This window comes from Heterodontus francisci, chromosome 1 (assembly GCF_036365525.1).
Source record: "Heterodontus francisci isolate sHetFra1 chromosome 1, sHetFra1.hap1, whole genome shotgun sequence".
Lineage (NCBI taxonomy): Eukaryota > Metazoa > Chordata > Chondrichthyes > Heterodontiformes > Heterodontidae > Heterodontus > Heterodontus francisci.
This window is the reverse complement of record NC_090371.1, coordinates 172837688-172862702: the sequence shown is the minus strand read 5'-3', so window position 1 is coordinate 172862702 and position 25015 is coordinate 172837688. Positions and strand designations below refer to the sequence as shown.

The 25015-nt window shown below is 43.1% G+C and overlaps 1 protein-coding gene across 1 annotated transcript in view; it reads left to right on the top strand.

Annotated features, from left to right (window-relative positions):
• LOC137369796 (tyrosine-protein phosphatase non-receptor type 13-like) overlaps positions 1-25015 on the top strand; it is a 66313-nt gene that overhangs the window by 22460 nt on the left and 18838 nt on the right. The window contains exon 2 of the mRNA XM_068031326.1: positions 18414-18533. Within this exon, the coding sequence (XP_067887427.1) occupies positions 18419-18533 (115 nt within the window). The 5' untranslated portion in view covers positions 18414-18418. The remainder of the gene's footprint in view (positions 1-18413; positions 18534-25015) is intronic.

The following is a 25015-nucleotide window of genomic DNA, read 5'->3' as shown; positions in this document are numbered from 1 at the left end:
TAACAGCAGGGCCCCGTTTCAATACAATATGCAGTTTCCTGCTGAACAACCTCATAAACTGACGGACATGCAAATAAGTGGCAGGAGGCAACAACTGGGGACCCTTTGGGACACTCCTTGGCAGTTAATGGGAAGGAAAACTGGAGGCCATGGTATGGGGGAGCGAGGGGAGTGTTTCAAATCTCGTGTCTGCGATCAGTGGTGGGGAAGGCTGTGCTGTGAATGGATTGGGGGGCGAGGGGGGGAAAGAGTTGTTTTGCTGCGATCTGGGGGGATTTGTGTGGAGGAGGATGGGTAGGACATTACCACGATTCCTTGTGAGGCCCAGAGGAGCACTCCTGCCTCTACTGGTCCACAAGAAACCTTAAGAAAAAAATTAAAACTCTTCTTATTTGGCCTCCTTGTCTCGAGAGACTATGGATACGCGCCTGGAGGTGGTCAGTGGTTTGTGAAGCAGTGCCTGGAGTGGCTATAAAGGCCAATTCTAGAGTGACAGACTCTTCCACAGGTGCTGCAGATAAAATTGGTTGCCGGGGCTGTTACACTTTACACTTCCCCTTGCGCTTCTGTCTTTTTCCCTGCCAACAGCTAAGTCTCTTCGACTCGCCTTTAGCTCCGCCTTTATAGCTGTCCGCCAGCTCTGGTGATCACTGGCAACTGACTCCCACGACTTGTGATCAATGTCACAGAACTTCATGTCGCGTTTGCAGATGTTTTTAAAATGGAGACATGGACGGCCAGTGGGTCTGATACCAGTGACGAGCTCACTGTATAATGTGTCCTTGGGGATCCTGCCATCTTCCATGCGGCTCACATGGCCAAGCCATCTCAAGCGCCACTGGCTCAGTAGGGTGTAGGATGTTGGCTGCCTCGAGGACTTCTGTGTTGGAGATACGGTCCTGCCACCTGATGCCAAGGATTCTCGCTGCCGTAGAGCAACGTACTGAGGACACAGGCTTGATACACTCGGACTTTCGTGTTCTGTGTCAGTGCGCCATTTTCCCACACTCTCTTGGCCAGTCTGGACATAGCAGTGGATGCCTTTCCCATGCGCTTGTTGATTTCTGCATCGAGAGACAGGTTACTGGTGATAGTTGAGCCTAGGTAGGTGAACTCTTGAACTACTTCCAGAGCCTGGTCGCCGATATTGATGGATGGAGCATTTCTGACATCGTGTCCCATGATGTTCATTTTCTTGAGGCTGATGGTTAGGCCAAATTCGTTTCAGGCAGTCGCAATCCTGTCGATGAGTCTCTGCAGACACTCTTCTGTGTGGGATGTTGCTGCAGCATCGTCAGCAAAGAGGAGTTCCCTGATGAGGACTTTCCGTACTTAGGTCTTCGCTCTAAGACGGGCAAGGTTGAACAACTTGTCATCTGATCTTGTGGGGAGGAAAATTCCTTCTTCTGAAGACTTGAATGCATGTGAGAGCAGCAGGGAGAAGAAAATCCCAAACAGTGTAGGTGCGAGAACACAGCCCTGTTTCACACCACTCAGGATAGGAAAGGGGTCTGATGAGGCATCGCTATGCTGAATTGTGCCTTTCATATTGTCATGGAATGAGGTGATGATACTTAGTAGCTTTGGTGGACATCCGACCTTTGCTAGTAGTTTGAAGAGACTACGTCTGCGGACGAGGTCAAAGGATTTGGTGAGATCTAGGAAAGCAACGTAGAGGGCCATCTGTTGTTCGCGGCATTTCTCTTGTAGTTTGCGAAGGGAGAACAGCATGACAATGGTGGATCTGTCTGCTCGAAAGCTACACTGTGCCTCAGGGTAGACACGGTCAGCCAGCTTCTGGAGCCTGTTTAAATCAATTTGAGCAAAGACTTTCCCCACTATGCTGAGCAGGGAGATTCCACGGTAGCTGTTGCAGTCACTGCGGTCACCCATGTTCTTTATAGAGGGTGATGATATTGGCATCTTGCGTGGCCTGTGGTACTCCTCCCTCATCCAAGCACTGGCAAAGCAGCTCATGGAGTGCTGAGAGTATAGCAGGCTTGGCACTCTTGATTATTTCAGGGGTAATGCCGTCCTTCCCAGGGGCTTTTCCACTGGCTAGAGAATCAATGGCATCACTGAGTTCCGATTTTGTTGGCTGTTCGTCCAGCTCATCCATGACTGGCAGAGACTGGGCTGAATTGAGGGCGGTCTCAGTGACAACATTTTCCCTGGAATACAGTTCTAGGTAGTGCTCCACCCAGTGGTCCATTTGCTTGCGTTGGTCAGTGATCGTTTCCCCTGATTTAGACTTGAGGGGGGCGATCTTCTTGATGGTTGGCCCAAAAGCTCTCTTAATGCCAACATACTGATGTTTCTGGTGTCAGAGACCAGCTGAATACGACTGCATAGGTGTTGCCAGTAGTCATTTGCGCAGCGCCTGGCTGTTCTTTGTGCAGCGCTTCTGGCTGCTTTAAGTGCTACGGATGTTAACTCGCTGGGGGCTTTCTTGTAGTTCAACAGTGCAATGCGCTTAGTGGCTATGACAGGTTCCAGCTCTTCAATGTGAGATTGAAACCAGTCTACATTCTGCTTCTCACATTTGCCATAGGTGGTCATTGCTGAGTCATAGATGGTGTCTCTGATGGGGCCCACTTGGTCTCTGCATCCCCTGTAGGAGTGTTTGGAAGGGCTTTGTCAAGTGAATTTAGAAACTTGGGTAACAGCTGTGGATAAGAAATTCTGTTAGTGTTGATGCGCGGGCGGCCCTTCTGCTTGGAGTGATGCAGCTTCTTTGGTTTGAGTGTAACCTTGCTGCACACCAGGGAGTAGTCGGTGTTGCAGTCCGCACTGTGAAAACTGCATGTGATTTGAACGCTGTTTAAAGAGGCTCGCCTTGTGACAGTGAGGTCCAGCTGGTGCCAACGACGTGATCTTGGGTGCCTCCATGAAACCTGGTGACAATTTCAATTCAGCCAATTTAAATCTGGTCAACGAAGAATTTAATGTTATCAGCTCCATATAACTGAAACAGATAACTTTTTTTCCCAGTTAATCATTCTCTCCCCTCTTTCGAGCAGGAAAGTCTAGATCTTTGTCGGCCACAAAGGGGCACACCACGAAACTGCGAGGCTCCATATAAATGAGTCAATCATTAATTCTGTTATGTTCCATATATATCGAGTATCTGATTTAGGATTTATTCAATAATGAGGCAACAATCCTAATAACCCTTTCCATACCTACAGGTCCACAAAATCCAATCAGAGAAACTACCAGTTAAGAGATACAAAAATGTGTGAAAACAGAAATGTAGCAGGAGGGCATTTGACCCTTTATGTCTATACTGATATTCGGCCCCTCTTTGAGAGCTGATTTTACAGTTTGTTACGGCCAGGTGAGGAGGGGGTCTCAGGCTCCCCTCTAGCCCCTTCCTCTTATATCTGACTGCAACAGGGTTTATTCCTTTTAAACAGTGGTTATGCTTACCACCTCTGGGTGTTTTACATTTTTCGTTGATTGCGAAAGAACCAATCGGACAGGTTTTCTTGAGTTTAAACAAGAAAGAAGTAAGTTTACTTTACTTAACACTCTAACCCGATTTAAAAATACTAAAAATATGCCACACATTCACATGAGAATCTCTCACACCCAAATAGATTACAGAGGGAAACAGATTTGGTGGTTGGATTAAACTCCTGAATAAATGGAACGTAAATACAGTCTGTAAATCCAGTAGTCCTCGGTTGAAGCTGTATTCTTGAAGTCCTCGCTGGTCAAAGTGCACTTTGGTTGGCCTGCTTTGCTCAGCATTGCTTGAAGGCAGAATTTGTAGTTGGTTCTGTTCCCCTGGATGCTGGCTGTAGCAGTCTGTAGGCTTGGAGTGTCCCCTAGTCGCAGACAATTTTCAGTTGATGTTTTCTGGGGAGAAGGTGGGAGAAGGAAAGAGACGGGGGCAGCAGCCTTCTCAGCTACTGTCCACCTGGTTACTGCTCGTCAGCTTGACTGTGTAACAAAACTTATTTCTTCAGAGATGAACAGGCAGTCATATGGTTTATCTCAATCCCCTTTGTTTCTAATGAGGTTTTTCTGGAATCTTCTAATGAAATTCAAGGTCCTACATGCCCCAGGATGTCTATTCACACTTGGAGGGGGTTGGCTCTTTCTAAGTCAGTGGGTGGGGATGGCCTTGATGGCCTTGCTAACGAATCCATTCTTGGTAATTCAAGCACTTGGAGCAAGCCATTGCATTGGTTGGGCTTCTTGTTAGACTTTTTTATTCCAGTCCAATCTCCTGGTATTGCAGATGTAAGTGACAGTGGCCAGCTTGGCTGCTAGTTTTTTTTAAACGTTATTTGTAGAGTTTTATTCCATTAAAAGTCTAAGGTAAGTTTCCAACCAATGAAATTAACATTTCCCATTTGGCATATAAGGTTTTTCCTGACAAGTTAAATTTTCCTGCTTGTTCCCCTTACCTCTAAAACCAATGCTGGAATCCATTTAATCCCAATCTCCACATTTCTCATTCCGATAACCCTTTTTGTGTGCAAAGTAAACATTCGGTAATTTTGGGTCCGTGGGATCTTGTCTTAAGTCTATTTACCAATAATATTGGCTTTGTTAGTCTATTCCTTATATTATTTTGAACACCTCTATCAAATACTCCTCTCAATCTTCTGTTTACAGTATTAGAACCTTAGTTGCTCAGTCTTGTAATTCTGATCTCTCAGCCCTGGTATCATCATAGTATCAGCCCTAGTATAGGTAGGTGGTAGGGAAATATAGGGACAGGTGGGGATGTGGTAGGAATATGGAATTAGTGTAGGATTAGTATAAATGGGTGGTCGATGGTCGGCACAGACTCGGTGAGCCGAAGGGCCTGTTTCAGTGCTGTATCTCTAAACTAAACTAAACTAAATCATGGTCAATCTGTGTTTCACTTTCTCCAGTGCTATTATAACCTTTCTTAAAGAAATTAGCCCAAAATTGATTATAATATTCCAAATGTGGCCTGAGTAATCTTGACTCTTTAGTTTTTCTATTTATTCCCTCGTAGCATAAACCTCACCTGGGTTGTTGCTTGATCTTCAAGAGCTGCTGGTGATGGCTGAACAGGGCAGGTGTGACTCCTGCCCCACTTAGCGCGGCTAGTTTTTTTGGTGGGGTCTTTCAATAAGCTTACATAAGTACGGAAAGTCCTCATCAGAGAACTCCTCTTTGCTGACGATGCTGCTTTAACATCTCACACTGAAGAATGCCTGCAGAGTCTCATCGACAGGTTTGCGTCTGCCTGCAATGAATTTGGCCTAACCATCAGCCTCAAGAAAACGAACATCATGGGGCAGGATGTCAGAAATGCTCCATCCATCAATATTGGCGACCACGCTCTGGAAGTGGTTCAAGAGTTCACCTACCTAGGCTCAACTATCACCAGTAACCTGTCTCTGGATGCAGAAATCAACAAGCGCATGGGTAAGGCTTCCACTGCTATGTTCAGACTGGCCAAGAGAGTGTGGGAAAATGGCGCACTGACACGGAACACAAAAGTCCGAGTGTATCAGGCCTGTGTCCTCAGTACCTTGCTCTACGGCAGCGAGGCCTGGACAACGTATGCCAGCCAAGAGCGACGTCTCAATTCATTCCATCTTCGCTGCCTTCGGAGAATACTTGGCATCAGGTGGCAGGACTATATCTCCAACACAGAAGTCCTTGAAGCGGCCAACATCCCCAGCTTATACACACTGCTGAGTCAGCGGCGCTTGAGATGGCTTGGCCATGTGAGCCGCATGGAAGATGGCAGGATCCCCAAAGACACATTGTACAGCGAGCTCGCCACTGGTATCAGACCCACCGGCCGTCCATGTCTCCGTTATAAAGACGTCTGCAAACGCGACATGAAATCGTGTGACATTGATCACAAGTCGTGGGAGTCAGTTGCCAGCATTCGCCAGAGCTGGCGGGCAGCCATAAAGACAGGGCTAAATTGTGGCGAGTCGAAGAGACTTAGTAGTTGGCAGGAAAAAAGACAGAGGCGCAAGGGGAGAGCCAACTGTGCAACAGCCCCAACAAACAAATTTCTCTGCAGCACCTGTGGAAGAGCCTGTCACTCCAGAATTGGCCTTTATAGCCACTCCAGGCGCTGCTTCACAAACCACTGACCACCTCCAGGCGCGTATCCATTGTCTCTCGAGATAAGGAGGCCCAAAAGAAGAACATAAGAACATAAGAAGTAGGAGCAGGAGTAGATCCTCTGGCCCCCTCGAGCCTATACCGCCATTCAATACAATTATGGCTGATCCTGTGCCTCAACTCCACTTTCTCACTTTACAGTCATTGATACCATCTATGTGTTGCCATCTAAAATTGGCTCCTCCTTTTTCAAAAGATTAAACCAGGACTTGTAGATCTGCATGGTTCAGTGACAAACAATATTGATTGGTATACTTAAATTCTGAGAGGTGTTGTGACTGGGGAAGAGCGAGGCTAAATTTCTTACTTGATGATACTGTTGTCAACAACGCAGAAAACTGCAAGAAGTTGTAGATTATAACTGGAATGAAATAAAAGTTAGTCTGTCACTCCAAGGTGGGAGTTTATGACGGGGTTGTTAATTCTTAGTTTAGCAAAAAAAACTGGTGGTCTAATAAAAGGCAGAATACCGAGTTTTTGGTTGAAATATGCTTGACAAGAAATAATTCCTCTGCTTTGATTAATTATAGCTGCTGAGTTTAATCTGTGGTGGTGCTGCTAATTGCCTCTATTTCCTTGCAAATATGATTTGCCATTTAAATTCATAAGTACTTATGAGTCTAATGTACGTGTATGAAAACTGCAATCCTAGTTATCTGGAAAACTGTGGTTTGGGGGGGGGGGTGGTGGAGAATGGCACAACAATGAAAGATTAAAGTGAATTGTTCCATCTATTTTTTGTACATTGTCTCAAAAACAAAAAGTTAGAAATGCACAAGCAGCAAGTTACGAAGTATTGCAGTATAATTCACTTGATGTTTTATCGGTATTTGGCTTTAATTCTCTACCTAGGGTATGTAATATTACTTGTCTCTTTGGTATGTGAGCAATTGTAAGATTCACAGGGCTACAAGTAATATTCAAAGAAGATGTGGGTTACTGCATGAGCACATCTAAACACATCTCACTCTGTTGGGCTCTACCCCATAACTCCCTGATGGTGTATGAAATGATATCACTTCTTCCAGTGTCCTTCACTTACTGCTCTTAAGGTGGTCTGCTCTTAAGCTTGTCCCTTTTTTCCAAAGCTAAAAACATATGCACAATCTACAATGATGTTGCGGTTTGGGCTAACTATACATGATCAGAACCAATTATTATGACCAGGTGTGAAAGGTGTCTAGGGGTCTGTTACTATCTTCGCCTGGTCTTATTGTAACAGGGTTTAATTTTAAACACACTGTGTTTTGAGTTCCCCCTTTGTGAATCCTTGTTCACAGTTTTCCAATTATAAGGCAAAGAAATGAGCACAAACAGGCTTTCTTTGGTTTAAAGAAGAAAAATGAAATTTATTAAACCTCAAACTTAAACTCTAACGTGGTTAACGGCTATGGATATACGATGTGCTTATGCTAGCATGCACATGTGGTACACACATGCAAATAGGGACAGAAAAGATATGTAGAACGCTTTGAGGCAATATCTTGTTAATGTTTCTCAAGCTCGCTGTAGTCCTTGATTGAAGATATGCTTTTGCTTTTCATTAGGGCCCAGTATTCGTCTTAAACCTTGTTCACATAGGAGACTGTTCTCTCTTTGAATTTACGTGTCTTTGTAAGATTCAGTTCCGTAGGAAAGAGATGGAGGCAGGCGGGAGAGAGGTCTTCTTCAGTTCCATGAGCACACGACTTTGTCTCTCTTCCAATTTCTTGGTTGGGAGTTCAAATTCAAAAAAATTCCCAGGTTACCCAGCAGGTTAGTCATGTGACTAGCTCATTATATAGAACGGTCTCTCCTGCAAGGTTTGTGGATTGTACCTTAGCAGTCTCTGGAATGCGAGCTCCCCCACCTTCAACGTCTGGTAATCAAAAGTTCATTTTTGGTTGAATAAGTCAGGGCATGGCCCTTTGTCCCTTGTTCCAATGCTGTCGGTTACCATGGAAATGTCTTTCCGGTCAGGGACTTGCAATCTTAAATTTTAATGTTCATGTGGTGAAATCATATGTGCCTCAATCTTGGCAGGTGGTGTGGGAGGTGGGGGTGGTTTGCCTGACACAATTTTATTTACTGTCTAAAACCTAAAGGAGGCTTGCTTATTTGTCCCGATCTTCTCATCATAAACCTCTTCCCAGAGCTGAGCTCGTCTTGACTCCTCTGAGACTTTGGTGACTCAGAACTCTGGTTAGCATGTTCTTCCTCTCTGCTCGTAGCCTCTGTATGTTCATCTTCAGATTTTGTCTTTGAACATGTCTGCAATTCCATAAGGTTGTCACATGTAGTGTTGTACAGCTGTAGGAGTTGACTTTGGTTGCGTCTGAGAATCTGCAGCATTGGGTGTCTGGAGTTCATACGATCTGGGCTGGTTGCATATCCTAGCAACCTCTGCAGGGTACCAAGTTCCTAATGCATGATTGAGGACTCTGACCTTCTGTCCTGCTTGCCTGTCATACGATGCCTTCATCTTCCGTTGTTTAGACAGAAGCATATCTGACCGGGCAGGGTAGTTCTTACCTGCCTTCCAAACATCAACTTTGCATGCGATGGTAAGCCCTTGTCTGATGGAGTAGCTCGGCCCAGCATTGTAACGTTGAGACCTTGTCCCATCTGCCCACACTATAAAAGTAGCGATTTGATTGTGCGTACCATATATTCAGCCATGCTGTTGGACTTTAGATAATACTGCAACAATGCCGCGTGTTGAACTCCAGATCTGGCACGCATCTCTTGGATTGATCTTCCTGCATATTTGCGACCCATTATCTGAGATTTCTTTTGGCACACCAAATAGACTGAACAGGGCACTGACTGTATCAGCAACCATTGCACTTGACGTATATCATATTAGTGTTTAAGTCCAAGTTTTAATAAATTTTATGAAGAAGTATTGACACATTATGACCAGTTGAGAAATGTGTCTAGGAGTCTTTTGCTGTCTTTACTTGGTCTTATTGTAACAGGGTTTTATTTTTAAACACATTGTGTTTTGAGCTCCCTTTTTTTGAATCCATGTTCCCAGCTTTCCAACTATAAGGCAAAGAAACCAACACACCAGGTTTTTTCAGCTTTAAAGGAGAAAAGTGAAATTTATTAAAACTTGGACTTAAACACTAATATGGTTGACGCCTACAGATATACAACACGCCCACACTAGCAACACACGTGATATACACATGCAGATAGGGACAGAAAAGAGAAGAAAAGATGAAGTGGAACAGTTTGAGACAATATCTTGTTACTGTGCTTTGAACTCATGGTATAGTCCTTTTGTAGGTAATTCTTGTGTTTCGTTGGGGCCCAGTATTCTGCTTAAACCTTGTTCATGTAGGAGATGTTTCTCTCTTTTGAGGTTCACGTGTTTTCATAAGATTCAGTTCCGTGGGAAGGCGATGGGAGCAGGCAGACAGGAAAGGATTCTGCTTCAGTCCCAGGAGCATACGGCATTTTCAAATTCCGTTGGAAGTTCAAATTCCATGCGACTAAAACTGGTCTGACCACTTCTTCTGTGTTTGTGGATTCTGCTGTCTTAGCAGTCAGCCTGGAATGCTAGCTCCCCCCACCTTCAACATCTGGTAATCAAAAGTTCGTTGTTAGTTAAATGAGTCAAGGCATGGCCTTTTGTCCCTTGTTGCAACACTGTCTGTTACCATGCAAATGTATTTCCAGTCAGGGGCTTGCAATTTTAAGTTTTAATGTTCATGTGGCGAAATAATGTGTGCCTCAATCTTGGCAGGTGGCGGCTTTCCTGACAACATGTAGATGTGAAACCTAATGATACCAAAAACCATAGCTAAAGTTTCATATTCTATTTTCGAATAATTGGATTGGGTTTGTGACAAATTCTTCGGGAAGGTGATTAGCTTCCCTTCCTGCATGATCCCTTCTAGGACACGTTAAACTCGAACGTGATTTCTTTTTCCGGTTGTAATATTGTTGCACACTGTCTTGACTTGACAGAGCCAGCTTTAAGGACTCAAACATTTGTTAGAGTCATAGAGTTATACAGCACAGAAACAGGCCCTTCGGCCCATCATGTCCATGAAAGCCATCAAGCACCTATTTATTCTAATCCCATTTTCCAGCACTTGGCCCGTAGCCTTGTATGCTATGGCGTTTCAAGTGCTCATCTAAATACTTCTTAAATATTGTGAGGGTTCCTGCCTCTACCGCCCCTTCAGGCAGTGCGTTCCAGATTCCAAACACCCTGTGGGTGAAAACATTTTTCCTCAAATCCCTTCTAAACCTCCAGCCCCTTAGCTTAAATCTATGTTGGTGGTTTTCCTGCCACAAGTAAGGGTATCTTTGCGCAGCTTTTCCCTGAGCAGTGCTGCTCGCTCAGTGAAATTGGGGATGTACGGGGCCGAAAGGTTGAACAGCCCTAGACACCATTGCAGGTTTATCCTGTCTGGGGAGTTAGCATGGTTCTGATATCTTCGATCTTAGATGTTTGGGCATATTCCTGCGGCAGAATATATCAGCCCAAAGAAGCTGATGTGCCCAGCTTTGACCTGCCACGTCTTGCTTTTGAACACAAGGCCCTCACGACAAGTAGCCGCTATTATGAGGGGCTTTGATAGGATAGATAGGAAGAAACTTTTTCCCTTAGCGGAGGGGTCAATACGCAGGGGACATAGATTTAAGGTAAGGGTTAGGGGTTTTAGAGGGGATTTGAGGAAAAGTTTTTCATCCAGAGGGTGGTTGGAATCTCAACACACTGCCTGAAGGGGTGGTAGAGGCAGGAACCCTCACAACATTTAAGAAGTATTTAGATGAGCACTTGAAATGCCATAGCATATAAGGCTACGGGCCAAGTGCTGGAAAATGGGATTAGGATAGATAGGTGCTTGATGGCTGGCACAGACACGATGGGCCAAAGGGCCTGTTTCTGTGCTGTATAACTCTGAATCTATTAGCAACAGCAAGTTTTGGGCATGCTCTGCCTTGGTCCACCCCATCACTGCAGTATCGTTGACTATACAGATACATCCCAGAACATTTTCCGTTATCCTGTTCATGTATTGTTGGAAAATGTCCTGGCAAACACACAGATCAAATGGTAACCGTATGAAACAGTATCTCCTCATTGGCATTCTAAAATTTGTGAGTCGTTGGGACTTGGTGGCTAAGTGAACACACCAGTAGCCATGCTTCACATTGAGCTTTGAAAAATACTTAGCAGCTCCTCCAGGGCTGGGATTTTATGCGGGCATCTCTTGAGGGCTAAATTCAATTGTCGTGGGTCTAAGTAAATCCTGAGATTGCCATCTTTCTTCAGCACGCAGGTAATGGAGTTGCACCAGTCAGAATGCTGGTGCACTTGGCGGATGACTCCGTTGCGCTCCATCTCATCAGCACCACTTTAAGCTTCTCTTGAATGTGCACGCTACACTTCCATGGCCTGTCGATAGTAGGAACTGCATTGTTCCTCGCGTGCAGTGTGGCATCTTCTTGAAATCGTTGATTGCCTCAAACCTGGGAAAGTAGTTTCAGGATTCTAACTGACTCAATGCACTTTGTGTTGCAACCTTCCATGCCTTTCGGTGTGATGCTGATCTTGTATATTGTGACATTTCATAAATCTTGGCATATTGCAAGTCCTGAGACAGCTGGTTCAGTTGTGTCCACAATATAAAACATGTGGTAGCCATTCTGAGCTCCCATAGCTGCACTGCAAGGTTAGTGCTCCAATGCACTTGATTGGAGAACCATTGTGGACAGTTAGCCTAGCCATGGTGGTTTGTACCATAGGTTCCCTTTTTTTTAAGACATGTCCTTCAGTATATGTAGAGGCTGAATATTTGCACTTTCTCCAGTGTCAGTTTTTAAGCTGAGTTTATGCTTGCCACTCTTCTGCGGACATTTAATCCTAATCATGGCGAATGCCTCAGATTGCACAATAGTATTGACATGTTGATCCAAGTTAACTATGTGAAATGCTTGCTCACTGTTCAGCCGAGTGCCACGAGGCTTAGCGGGCTTTACCATACCAATTGTCGTGACTGTCCCCAATGTAACTTAGTGCCCAGCCATAACGGCTTCAAACTTCCTTCCATCATTAAGTAGTGCATCTATGTTGTGCTGTTTCTCCTTTCTTTTCTAGCTGGTCTTTATGAAAGGCATGTAGGGGGTAGGCACGATTACCAGCTCTATAATCAATTCTGACATTTCGCTATCTGCGATGTCACAATGTTGAGCTTTGTCTTGGCACCTGGCAACAAACTGGTCAATGGACTGATCTTGCCTTTGCCGGTAGGTCATAAGCTCAAGCCTATGTACTCAGAAATTTACCTTTCCCTTGAGTTGCTGCTCAAGGAATGTCCATAGCTTGCTAGGGTCCTTCTGATACTCGGTTGACAATCCTGATGTATTGATCTGTTGCAAGCCGTCATTGCCCAGTGCGATCTTAATTTTGATAGCTTGTTTTTCTGCTTCACTCGCTTATTGATCCAGGAAACACCGTTCCATTTGTTGCCGAAAGTTTAAATTCGGGCACTATGTCTGACACCTTCCAGTCTACAACTGGATATCTGAAAGCCATTGTCTTAATCCTGCTTTTTTAGAATTTTAGGACTTTGTACAGTTTTCCTTTTCAAAGGCACACTTTTTGTTTCCTTTTTAAGACTTTTTTTTTGCAGGGCTGCCCATTTTAGGAGTGAGAGACTACAGCTTTCGTTGTTTACATAGCTTGGTTTTTTTAACCAAGAGATCAACTTGTTGTTTACACAGCTGTTCATTTAAAAAAAACCTCAGAGCTATTTTAAAAAAATATTTTGAGAGCGCTGCAGCTTGCAGTACCAGCAGCTGCCACAACCAACCTTTTACTTTTCATTGGACCTCCAGTGACGCTGTTGAGTTCTTCCCACTATTTTCGGTTTGGGCCCTGCCCACGAAGCAAAAAACCGAGAAAACTAAACTGTAATGCTTCTGCTACTGCTTTTCAAATTTTTTGACCCACTGCCATATTAGATGAAAGCTCCGATCTCCTGACAAATTGCCTCCTGTACTCAGAGTTTCAACACCTCCCAGGGTCCTGTCTGTAGTGTAGCTCGCTGCAATGTTGTGGTGTTTTCTGCTAACTGCTCGCCTGCCAGATCCTCAGGTAGGCGATCGGCTGTTCTTTTTTTGCTCTTGCTGTGTTGTTCAGGAAAAATCAAATGTTGCCACAGTGTAATATTTGGTGGTCTTCAGAAAAAATATATCACAAACATTGCCACAATATAATATTACTTGTCCCTTTGGTATGTGAGTTATTGTAAGATTCACAGGACTACAAGTAATATCCAAAGAAAATGTGGGTTTTTATTATAACTTAACTGAAACATTATATATACAAACAGTTATTGCACAAGCACATCTAAACACATCTCACTCTGTTGGGCTCCACTCACAACTTCGTGGTCATGTGTGAAATGACGTCACTTTCTCCAGTGACCTTCACTTATAGCTCTTAAGGTAGTCTGCTCTTAAGGTCGTCCCACAACAGGGTATTGCTGTACCGTATGTGTAAGACCAGAATTTACAGACTCCATTATAGGAGAATGTCGCTTTTTTTTGGGTTGGCTGGGGTGAGGAGGGGAGTTCCATCTCTCATCGTGGCTAAGGCAAGTTCCACTTTATTGTAATACATTAAACACAAGACACTGAACTATCTAGATCAGAATATGAATGTTTAGAATCCTCTTATAAATCAGTGACACCCTTATGAGTCAAGAAATGATCAGAATGTTTCCATTAGGATTTTGTTCTGTTCTGAATAGGAATAATAAAATGATTTTCCTACCACTTAGGAGTATTTGGGGTTAAAACTGTGAGCAAATAATGTGTAGCATGTCTACATTTTTATGAAAATGCAGAAAACCAATTACATAATAAGGTGAGAAGGAGGGCAAGGTATTGTTTAGGCAATAGAGGTGATTTTGTAGTACCATTTGCTTTCTGTTCAGGAAGTTTCAGTTTTCCAGAGTGTCTCACTGCATTAGTCAGAATGTTTTGCTACTGGAGACGAATGCCTCAGCTATCTTGCATCAAGTGACTGCTTGCATCCTTCTTAGCAATTAATCAACTGTAGTTATAATATCTACTTATATTGCCGTCTAGCTGGGGAAAGCAGAGTTCCGTACATGCTTGCTTTAATATGCATATTCTGCTCTGTGTCCTCAAACTAATAATACAGTAAATATTGAGTCTATTCAAGCATTCAAAAGGAAATTGAATCAATTTCTACTTTAATGATTAGTACAGAGAAATGGAGCCAAATTTCTCTCTCTCCTGTGAGCGAATGTACCAACCCTTTATTACATTTGCACTTGCCCATAGACTTTCTTTGGGGTTTGTCCTGGAATCTATTGTAATTAGAAAGCCATTTCAGTGCAGCACCATCTACAGGCAATCTGGGACCTTTGTGAACATGACAAACAACTGCATCTCCTTAACCGATCAGATTAAAGAATAGTTAGTGAGTCGCTCAGAGTCTGAGCCAGGAAGTGTCCCTGGAATTTTTAATTCAATCAAATCAGATGCAAAATGCAAAAGAAAGAGAGACTAGTTCAAGAGAGAGAAAAAAGGCAGTTAAAATTTAAAAAGAAACTTTATATTTTTAAAATCAAATGAGTCTGCACATTATAAAAGTTAATTTTCAGTGCCGGGGAGGTAGTCTAGCAGTAATTAGAACATATCACACCATTAAAAAATTACTTTCACGGGAATGGACAAGGCCTAATAATTTATAAAGTATTACAAAGCATCTACAGCACAGAAACAGGCCATTCAGCCAACAGATCCATGCAGGTATCTGTGCTACACCTGAGCATCCTGCCACCCTTCTTCACCTAACCCCAACAATATATCGGGTCAGTGACCCTTCTTCGGAAGGGTCACTGACCCGAAACGTTAACTCTGCTTCTCTTTCCACAGATGCTGCCAGACCTGCTGAGTGAATCCAGCATTTCTTGTTTTTGTTTCAGATTTCCAGCATCCGCAGTATTTTGCTTTTATCCCAACAATATATCCTTCTATTCCTTTCTCCCTTCTGTGTGCTTATCTAGCTTCCACTTAAATGCATCTATACTATTTACTGAACTACGACTTGTCATAATGGGTTCTACATTCTAACCAATCTCTGGGTAAAGAAATTTCTCCTAAATTCCCTACTGGATTTATTAGTGACTGTTTTATATTTATGGCACCTAGTCTCAGTTTGCATATCTTAGTAATTTTTTTTTTACACCTTCTCCAGTGCATCCATGTCCTTTTTTTTTATAATATGGGTCCAGTGCTGTTCACTGTGCTCCAAGTGTGCTCTAACCGTTGTTCTATATAAGTTTAATAATTGCTCTGTTTCTCAAATCTGTCCACCCAGAATGAAACCCAGTGCTTCGTTTGCTTTTCTTATGGACTTATTAACTGATGTTGTAACTTTTTAGTTCTTGTATACCTGCACCTCCAGATCCCTCTTTCTCTACTCCATTTAAACACACATTTTCCGAGGCGTATCTGGCCTCCTTATTCTTAATGAGATACACTACCTCTCACTTTTCTACTGAAGCCTGTTTTGCAAGTTTATTAATGTCGTCCTGTATTTTGTCACGGTACTCCTCTGTATTTAACTGCATGCCACAATTTGGCAACATCCTCCAATTTAAAGATTGTACTTCTGATTCCCAAGTCCACATCATTTCTGTAAATTGTGAACAACAGTGCTCCCAGCGCTGATCCCTGTGGAACACTGCTTCCTACCATTAGCCAATCAGTAAACATCCTTAAGCCCCTAGTCTCTGTTTTTTTGTTTTATAGCCAGCTTGCTATCAAATCTGCTACTTGTCCCTTGACTGCTCATGCTTTGAAACCTTAGTTATGAGTGTACAATGCAGTACCTTATCGCAGGCTTTTTGGATATCAAAATATATTGCATTTACTGCATTATCCTTATCTGCTCTTACTCTTCAAATAATTTAATAAAGTTGATCCAGCATGAACTTCTCTTTTGGAATCCGTGCTGACTACTCTGTAGTAGATATTCAGTTTCTAGATAGTTTTCTATTCCATCTTTGATTAAGATTCCATTATCTTTCCTACCACTGGCGTTCAGCAAATTGGTTCTGGCGAGTTTAGTGGGTATATATGATGTCATGTCCAGTAAAGGCATATCATATTCCTACTTTTAAGATATGAACTTTATTCAAGGTAGACTCTTTAAAATTGACTTTACCTTTTTTTAAAAAAAAAAGTGGACAATGCTGCAAAAAATGGCCTCCAAAGGGCAGACAGCCTGACCTCTGTATTCAAACATTGCCTGTCTGATAAGGACAAAGAGATGCATTCCAGGCTAAGAGGTGTCAATTACACTCATCCTGACACCATCAAGAGACATTCCTGAATTGAATGGGTTCTTAAACAAAGGTGTGAAGTAGACATATCATAACAGAATAATTCCCACTCAAATGTCAAACGAAGGCCATGGTTATCATATCTTGTCCTTTTTTTTATTCTTTCACAGGATGTGAACATCGCTGTCCAGGCCAGCATTTATTACCCATCCCTTATTGCCCTTGAGAAGGTGGTGATGAGCTGCCTTCTTGAACCACTGCAGTCCATTGGTGTAGGTACACCCACAGTGCTGTTAGGAAGGGAGTTCCAGGATTTTGACTCAACGACAGTGAAGGAATGGCAATTATAGTTCCAAGTCAGGATAGTGTGTGGCTTGGAGGGGAATGTGCAGGTGGTGGTGTTCCCATGCATCTGCTGCCATTGTCCTTCTGGATGGTAGAGAACAAGGGTTTGGGAGGTGCTATCGAAGGAACCTTGGTGAGTTGCTGTAGATGATGCACACTGTTGCCACTTTGCGTCGGTGGTGGAGGGAGTGAATGTTTGTGGATGGGGTGCCAATCAAGCTGGCTGCTTTGTCCTGGATGGTGTCGTGCTTCTTGAGTGTTGTTGGAGCTGCACCCATCTAGGCAAGTGGAGAGTATTCTATTACACTCCTGAATTGTGCCTTGTAAATGGTGGACAAGCTTTGGGGAGTCAGGAGGTAGGTTACTCACTGCAGAATTCCCAGCCTCTGACGTGCTCTTTTAGCCACAGTACTTTTTTGGCCAGCCCAGTTCAATTTCTGGTCAATGGTAACCCCCAGGATGTTGATAGTGGGGGATTCAGTGATGATAATGCCATTGAATGTCAAGGGGAGATGGTTGGATTCTCTCTTGTTGGGGATGGTCATTTCCTGGCATTTATGTGACAAAAATGTTACTTGCCACTTATCATCCCAAGCTGATTGTGTGGTTACAGCAGGGGAGAGGGCCATGATTCTCCTAACAGAAGGTAATGTGAGCGATTTGTACCTTAAAATGTTGCTCTTGAGAGAGCGAGGGAAAGATCACAGCAATATCTCAGAAGGCAGTCGAGCTAGAGGCTGTGGAAAGATCCAGCCAAATTAGGAAGGAACCCTGCTGTGAATTCTACCCTTCAACTTGGTGTGGCAGAGGATTGAAAGTGACCCACCACCTCCAATCTGAAACCTTAACCACCAGAAATGTACAACACCTCAACAAGTCAAGACTACAAACAACCCAGGCCTGCATCTTTAAAAAAGACTGTCCTACTTGGAAGATTCAGCAGGTTTACCGTAAACCACGAAGACCTACCACACCTTGAATTCTTACCCTTTACCTTCTATCTATCTTCTCTTGAGAGTGAATGTGTGCATGAATCGTGTTGAGAACATTTCAGGGAATGAATATTGTTCAATAAATAGTTAATAGCTAGTTTTAAACCTACAAGAAAACCTGTCACTGTCTGTTTATTTGGCAAGTAAAGCACTCAGGCTAACTCATCATTTCAAACAAAACACGATTTGCGGTCACTTGGGAGGTGAACAGTGGTAAGCCCACTGCCCTTACCACCTTTTCATAACCATGTATTTAAATGTTGAGTGTCTCAGTGAGATAATGGTACAGTGCCACCTCAGGACCGTGATAGTCTCACTGTTATTACTACAGCAACATCTGTCCCATTGGTTTTTGGGAGGAACGTATATTTTTCAGGCCAGATCCTGAAAAAGACCTTCTCTGATCTTGAGCTGGGTGGACTGAATGGTCTTGTCTTGCTCCTTTATTTTAAAGTTTGTGTATTTCTCAAGCAATCCCTCATATTTTTATCTCAGAATAGGTGAAATTGTATAATATACTGAAACCATTTATGGATTTTAAATTTTGTTGTGTCTTTTGGTATACATCATACAACCATACAATCACCTCAGTGTAACTCTTAACCGGTTTTGTTTTGATTATCAGATAAAATGCATGTCTCACTGGCTGAGGCCCTGGAGGTTCGGGGAGGACCACTTGAGGAAGAGGAGATCTGGGCTGTGTTAAGTCAGAGTGCAGAATGCCTACAGGAGCTGTTTCACAAAGGTATGGGACCATTGAATTTTAACATGCTGATTGATGTGGATGATATAGAATATCCAGCACAGAAGCCAGCCATTCAGCCCAACTGGTTAATGTTCCACATAAGCATCCTGCTGCTCCTCTTCACCTAACCTTGTCAGCATAGCCTTCTATCCCTTTCTCCCTCGTGTGTTTATCTGGTATTTCCTTAGATACCTCTATGCTGTTCACCTCAACTACCCGTGGTAGCCTGTTGCATATTCGAACCACACTCAGGGTAAAGAAGTTTCTCCTGTACTCCCTATTGGATTTATTAGTGATGATCTTGTATCTGTAGCTCCTAGTTTTGGCCTCCCCTGCACTCAGAAATATCTTTTCCACGTCTACCCTGTCAAACCGTTTGATAATTTTAAAGACTTCTGTCAGGTCACCGTTCAGTTTTTTTTTTCTAGAGCAAATTGTCTCAGTCTGTTCAATCTTTCCTTATAAATGATCTTTTGTTAATTTGGGTTTGTTTTTGTGTGGAAACATAAATGAAATAATTCAAGGACATTATAACCATGGCAATTCAGTGTCTGATAGACAAGTTAAGCAGTAGCAGATTTTTTAAAAATTGGATCTGCTGCAATTGGTGTTATTCAAATTAGTTTAATGGTCTGGAATAATTTCATAGTACAACACCACTCGTTTGATGTGGACCTATGTTGGAAAATGGATTGGAATATTTCCTGTTTGTGAAAGCGCCTCACAGGATAAAGAAAGGAAGAAAGATAGCTGTGGTAACAGAAAAGCAGTCTTCTGTTTTCCAACTTGTGCCCTGGCTGCTCTTCAAGCGGTTTTTATGAGCGTTACACAGGCCATGGCTTCTCTTGTGACTTTTGAAAAATAATTTAAACAAATTGTTAAACTCTGCTTTTTTAAGGTTCCTCTATATTCATGCAAAAGAGCTATAGCTACAGATCCCTGTGAAAACTGCATGAGCTTGCAATGGATATGTAAATTCACTTCTGATGACAGCCAGTGTTTCTCATACTGTGAACTCAAATTTCAGAAAACTTGGCATAAGCAAAGCACTCCATGATACAAAAGTTTATGGAGAACAAAATTGTTCATTTTACTTTGAAAACTGGCCAGTCTGTTAGTATTTCTGGCTTGAATAGGAGCTGAATCATCCATGTTTTTAAATTTAAAGTTTGGTTCTTCTTTGAGTACAAAGAAGGTATTCCACATGTTTTGATCTAGTTTTCATTTTTTTTAAAGGGCATGTCACATTGATGAATTCTGTTGTAGGATAGTCCTCTAGTGCTGGAACCTTAAGTAATTTAAACAAAGCGAGATTTGTCTTAAATCTTAGCTCAGTTTGTTACCATAAATGACCTCGAACTGAATAACATCCACTTTAGGGATTTGTCTCAGTGTTGTGCTGATTTGGACATAAAGCTATGTAGACTGACAACTATCTGAATCCCTGCCTTTTGCTTTCCTCTCCTCCACTGCTTATTCAGTTGCTGCCTCAATCAGCAATAGCTATTCTTTATAGTCATACATTACAAATACCCACAGCATCTGTTGTGCAAGTGTTCACACTCTTAAGTTTATGCAGCAATTGTTTACTTGGGAATGAGGATAAACTACAGGTGTTCAGTGCAAATGTTCATCTGTATAGTTGAAGCAGCTCCACTGAATTTGGTGCTATGGTGGGCCCCTACCTACCAAGAATGAGGCACATTAATTTTGTCACGAACATTGATTTTAAACTGTTATTGGAGTGAGGGGAGGACTTGTTAAACAGATCAGCCGTGGCTGGAAAAGACATTTGCATATTAACAGATGGTGTTTGGAAGGACAAAGCAGCCATTCCCTGACATACAACCCACAATGGACTTTTGATCATCAGACGCTGAAGGTGGGGGAGCTCGCATTCCAGGCTGACTGCTAAGATGGCCGAATACAAAAACTAACATGGCCAAACCAGCTAGTCACATGACTAACCTGCTGAGCAACCTGAGTTTTTTGAATTTGTACAAACAGTTTGGGAGAAAGCTGTCTGCTTCAGGACTGAGAAGATCTCTCCTGTCTACTCCTATCTCTTTCTCACAAGCCTCTGAATCCACTGAAGACACATGAATCTCGAGCGAAAAGCCTCTGACAGTGAACAACGTTTAAAAAGAATACTGGGCCCCAACGAAAAGCAAGATCTACCTACAATCAAGGACTCTACAGTGGACTCAAAGAACCGTAACAACAACTCTTCAGATATTGCCTCAAACCTTTCCACTTTATTTTTCTTCTGCTCTTTTTTGTCTCTTTGTATGTGTGTATCGTGCATGCATGCTAGCTTGGGGCTCGGCAGATATCCGTGGGTATTAACCGAATTAGAGTTTTAAGTTTAATAAATTTTAACATTATGTTTTTAAACCTAAGAAAGCCTGTTTGTGCTGGTTTCTTTGCCTTACAATTGGAAAGCGGTGAACAAGGATTCACCTAAGGGGGAGCTAAAAAAAACCAGTGTGTTTAAAAATAAAACCCTGCTACAGTAAGACCAGGTGAAGGCTGAAAGGGAACCCGAGACATCTTTCTCACCTGGTCGTAACAATGTTTATTATGTAATGGAGCATGGAAGAGAGACCAGACATGACACTCTTGGACATAGGTACATTGAGAGTTAATTAAAATGGACTGGTGACCTCAGGAAGGAAAGATAAGAGCCTAAAAATGTGGAAAACAAAACGATGGAAAATGACGTTATCTACAGCCATGCAAATCAATAGTATTTTAACCATTGGCCATACATATATTTTGTAGCTAGAGAAGTAAGTTCCATGATTTTTAAATGCATTTAGATTGATGATTTGTAGTTGAGCAAAATACATAAACCAATGAATTTTAACTGGACTTTGGATTTGAAGGAATTTTTTTTAGTCCCCAACTTGAATCACCTGGTGTGTGATTGTAAGGACTATTTTTAGTGTATGCTTAAGTAGTATATACTTAATAAGTCTGTCAGTGCTTGACCTCAGTGTTTCAAGAATCTTATTGATTTTTGAGGAATAGATAGAACATCTTATAATACATTATGTAATACTGGCGTAATTGACTTTTTCTTGCTGATATTTACCAGTGCTTAGTTGGCGGGACATGCGATTGCTGTTGGTTAAGTTATGCATCACTTCCCCTGTTCCAATATTGTGGCAAAGAACCTTACTGAGATTGGAAACTTGCTCGAAGGAACAATTTAGATCCGAGTACTGTGTCGTGTGATCAACGGTATCTCTTAAAGGCAGAACAAAGAACATGACAGCACAGGAACAGGCCATTCGGCCCTCCAAGCCTGCCTAAACTAAAACCTTCTGCACTTCCGGGGTCCGTATCCCTCTATTACCATCCTATTCATGTATTTGTCAAGATGCCTCTTAAACGTCTCTATGGTACCTGCTTCCACCACCTCCCCCGGCAACAAGTTCCAGGCACTCACCACCCTCTGTGTAAAGAACTTGCCTCGCACATCCCCTCTAAACTTTGCCCCTTTCACCTTAAACCTATGTCCCCTAGTAACTGACCCTGGGAAAAAGCTTCTGACTATCCACTCTGTCCATGCCGCTTATAACTTTGTAAACCTCTATCATGTCGCCACTCCACCTCTGTCGTTACAGTGAAAACAATCCGAGTTTATCCAACCTCTCCTCATAGCTAATGCCCTCCAGACCAGGCAACATCCTGGTAAACCTCTTCTGTACTCTCTCCAAAGCCTCCACGTCCTTCTGGTAGTGTGGCGACCAGAATTGCACGCAATATTCTAAGTGCGGCCTAACTAAAGTTCTGTACAGCTGCAGCATGACTTGCTTATTTTTATACTCTATGCCCCGACCGATGAAGGCAAGCATGCCGTATGCCTTCTTGACTACCTTATCCACCTGCGTTGACACTTTCAGTGACCTGTGGACCTGTACACCCAGATCTCTCTGCCTGTCAATACTCCTAAGGGTTCTGCCATTTACTGTATACTTCCCACCTGCATTAGACCTTCCCCAAAATGCATTACCTCACATTTGTCTGAATTAAACTCCATCTGCCATTTCTCCGCCCAAGTCTCCAACCAATCTATATCCTGCTGTATCCTCTGACAATCCTCATCACTGTCCGCAACTCCACCAATCTTTGTGTCGTCCGCAAACTTACTAATCAGACCAGCTACATTTTCCTCCAAACCATTTATATATACTACAAAAAGCAAAGGTCCCAGCACTGATCCCTGCGGAACACCACTAGTCACATCCCTCCATTCAGAAAAGCACCCTTCCACTGCTACCCTCTGTCTTCTATGACCTAGCCAGTTCTGTATCCATCTTGCCAACTCCCCTCTGATCCCATGTGACTTCACCTTTTGTATCAGTCTGCCATGAGGGACCTTGTCAAAGGCTTTACTGAAGTCCATATAGACAACATCCACTGCCCTTCCTTCATCAATCATCTTTGTCACTTCCTCAAAAAATTCAATCAAATTAGTGAGACACGACCTCCCCTTCACAAAACCATGCTGCCTCTCGCAAATAAGTCCATTTGTTTCCAAGTGGGAGTAAATCCTGTCCCGAAGAATCCTCTCTAATAATTTCCCTACCACTGACGTAAGGCTCACCAGCCTATAATTTCCTGGATTATCCTTGCTACCCTTCTTAAACAAAGGAACAACATTGGCTATTCTCCAGTCCTCTGGGACCTCACCTGTAGCCAATGAGGATGCAAAGAATTCTGTCAAGGCCCCAGCAATTTCTTCCCTTGCTTCCCTCAGTATTCTGGGGTAGATCCCATCAGGCCCTGGGGACTTATCTACCTTAATGCTTTGCAAGACACCCAACACCTCCTCCTTTTTGATAATGAGATGACTGAGACTATCTACACTCCCTTCCCTAGACTCATCATCCACCAAGTTCTTCTCCTTGGTGAATACTGATGCAAAGTACTCATTTAGTACCTCGCCCATTTCCTCTGGCTCCACACATAGATTCCCTTCTCTGTCCTTGAGTGGGCCAACCCTTTCCCTTGTTACCCTCTTGCTCTTTATATACGTATAAAAAGCCTTGGGATTTTCCTTAATCCTGTTTGCCAATGACTTCTCATAACCCCTTTTAGCCCTCCTGACTCCTTGCTTAAGTTCCTTCCTACTGTCTTTATATTCCTCAAGGGATTCGTCTGTTCCTAGCCTTCCAGCCCTTACGAATGCTTCCTTTTTCTTTTTGACGAGGCTCACAATATCCCGCGTTATCCAAGGTTCCCGAAACTTGCCAAACTTATCCTCCTTCCTCACAGGAACGTGCTGGTCCTGGATTCTAATCAACTGACGTTTGAAAGACTCCCACATGTCAGATGTTGATTTACCCTCAAACAGCCGCCCCCAATCTAAATTCTTCAGTTCCTGCCTAATATTGTTATAATTAGCTTTCCCCCAATTTAGCACCTTCACCAGAGGACCATTCTTATCCTTATCCACAAGTACCCAAAAACTTATGGAATTATGGTCACTGTTCCCGAAATGCTCCCCTACTGAAACTTCGACCACCTGGCCGGGCTCATTCCCCAATACCAGGTTCAGTACAGCCCCATCCCTAGTTGGATTATCTACATATTGTTTCAAGAAGCCCTCCTGGATGCTCCTTACAAATACTGCCCATCCAAGCCCCTAGCACTAAGTGAGTCTCAGTCAATATAGGGGAAGTTAAAATCACCCACCACTACAACCCTGTTACCTTTACATCTTTCCAAAATCTGTCTACATATCTGCTCCTCTACCTCCCGCTGGCTGTTGGGAGGCCTGTAGTAAACCCCCAACATAGTGACTGCACCCTTCCTATTCCTGAGCTCCACCCATATTGCCTCGCTGCATGACCCCTCCGAGGTGTCATCCCGCAGTACAGCTGTGATATTCTCCTTAACCAGTAATGCAACTCCCCCACCCCTTTTACATCTCCCTCTATCCCGCCTGAAGCTTCTAAATCCTGGAACATTTAGCTGCCAATCCTGTCCTTCCCTCAATCAAGTTTCTGTAATAGCAACAACATCATAGTTCCAAGTACTAATCCAAGCTCTAAGTTCATCTGCCTTACCTGTTATACTTCTTGCATTGAAACAAATGCACTTCAGACCACCAGTCCCGCTGTTCTCCGCAACATCTCCCTGCCTGCTCTTCCTCTTAGTCTTACTGGCCTTATTTACTCGTTCCCCTTCATTTATTTCACTTGCTGTCCTACTGCTCTGGTTCCCACCCCCCTGTCACACTAGTTTAAACCCTCCTGAGTGACGCTAGCAAACCTCGCAGCCAGGATATTTGTGCCCCTCTAGTTTAGATGCAACTCGTCCTTCTTGTACAGGTCGTATCTGTCCCTGAAGAGATCCCAATGGTCCAGATATCTGAAACCCTTCTACACCAGCTGTTCAGCCACGTGTTTAGCTGCACTATCTTCCTATTTCTAGCCTCACTGGCACGTGGCACAGGGAGTAATCCCGAGATT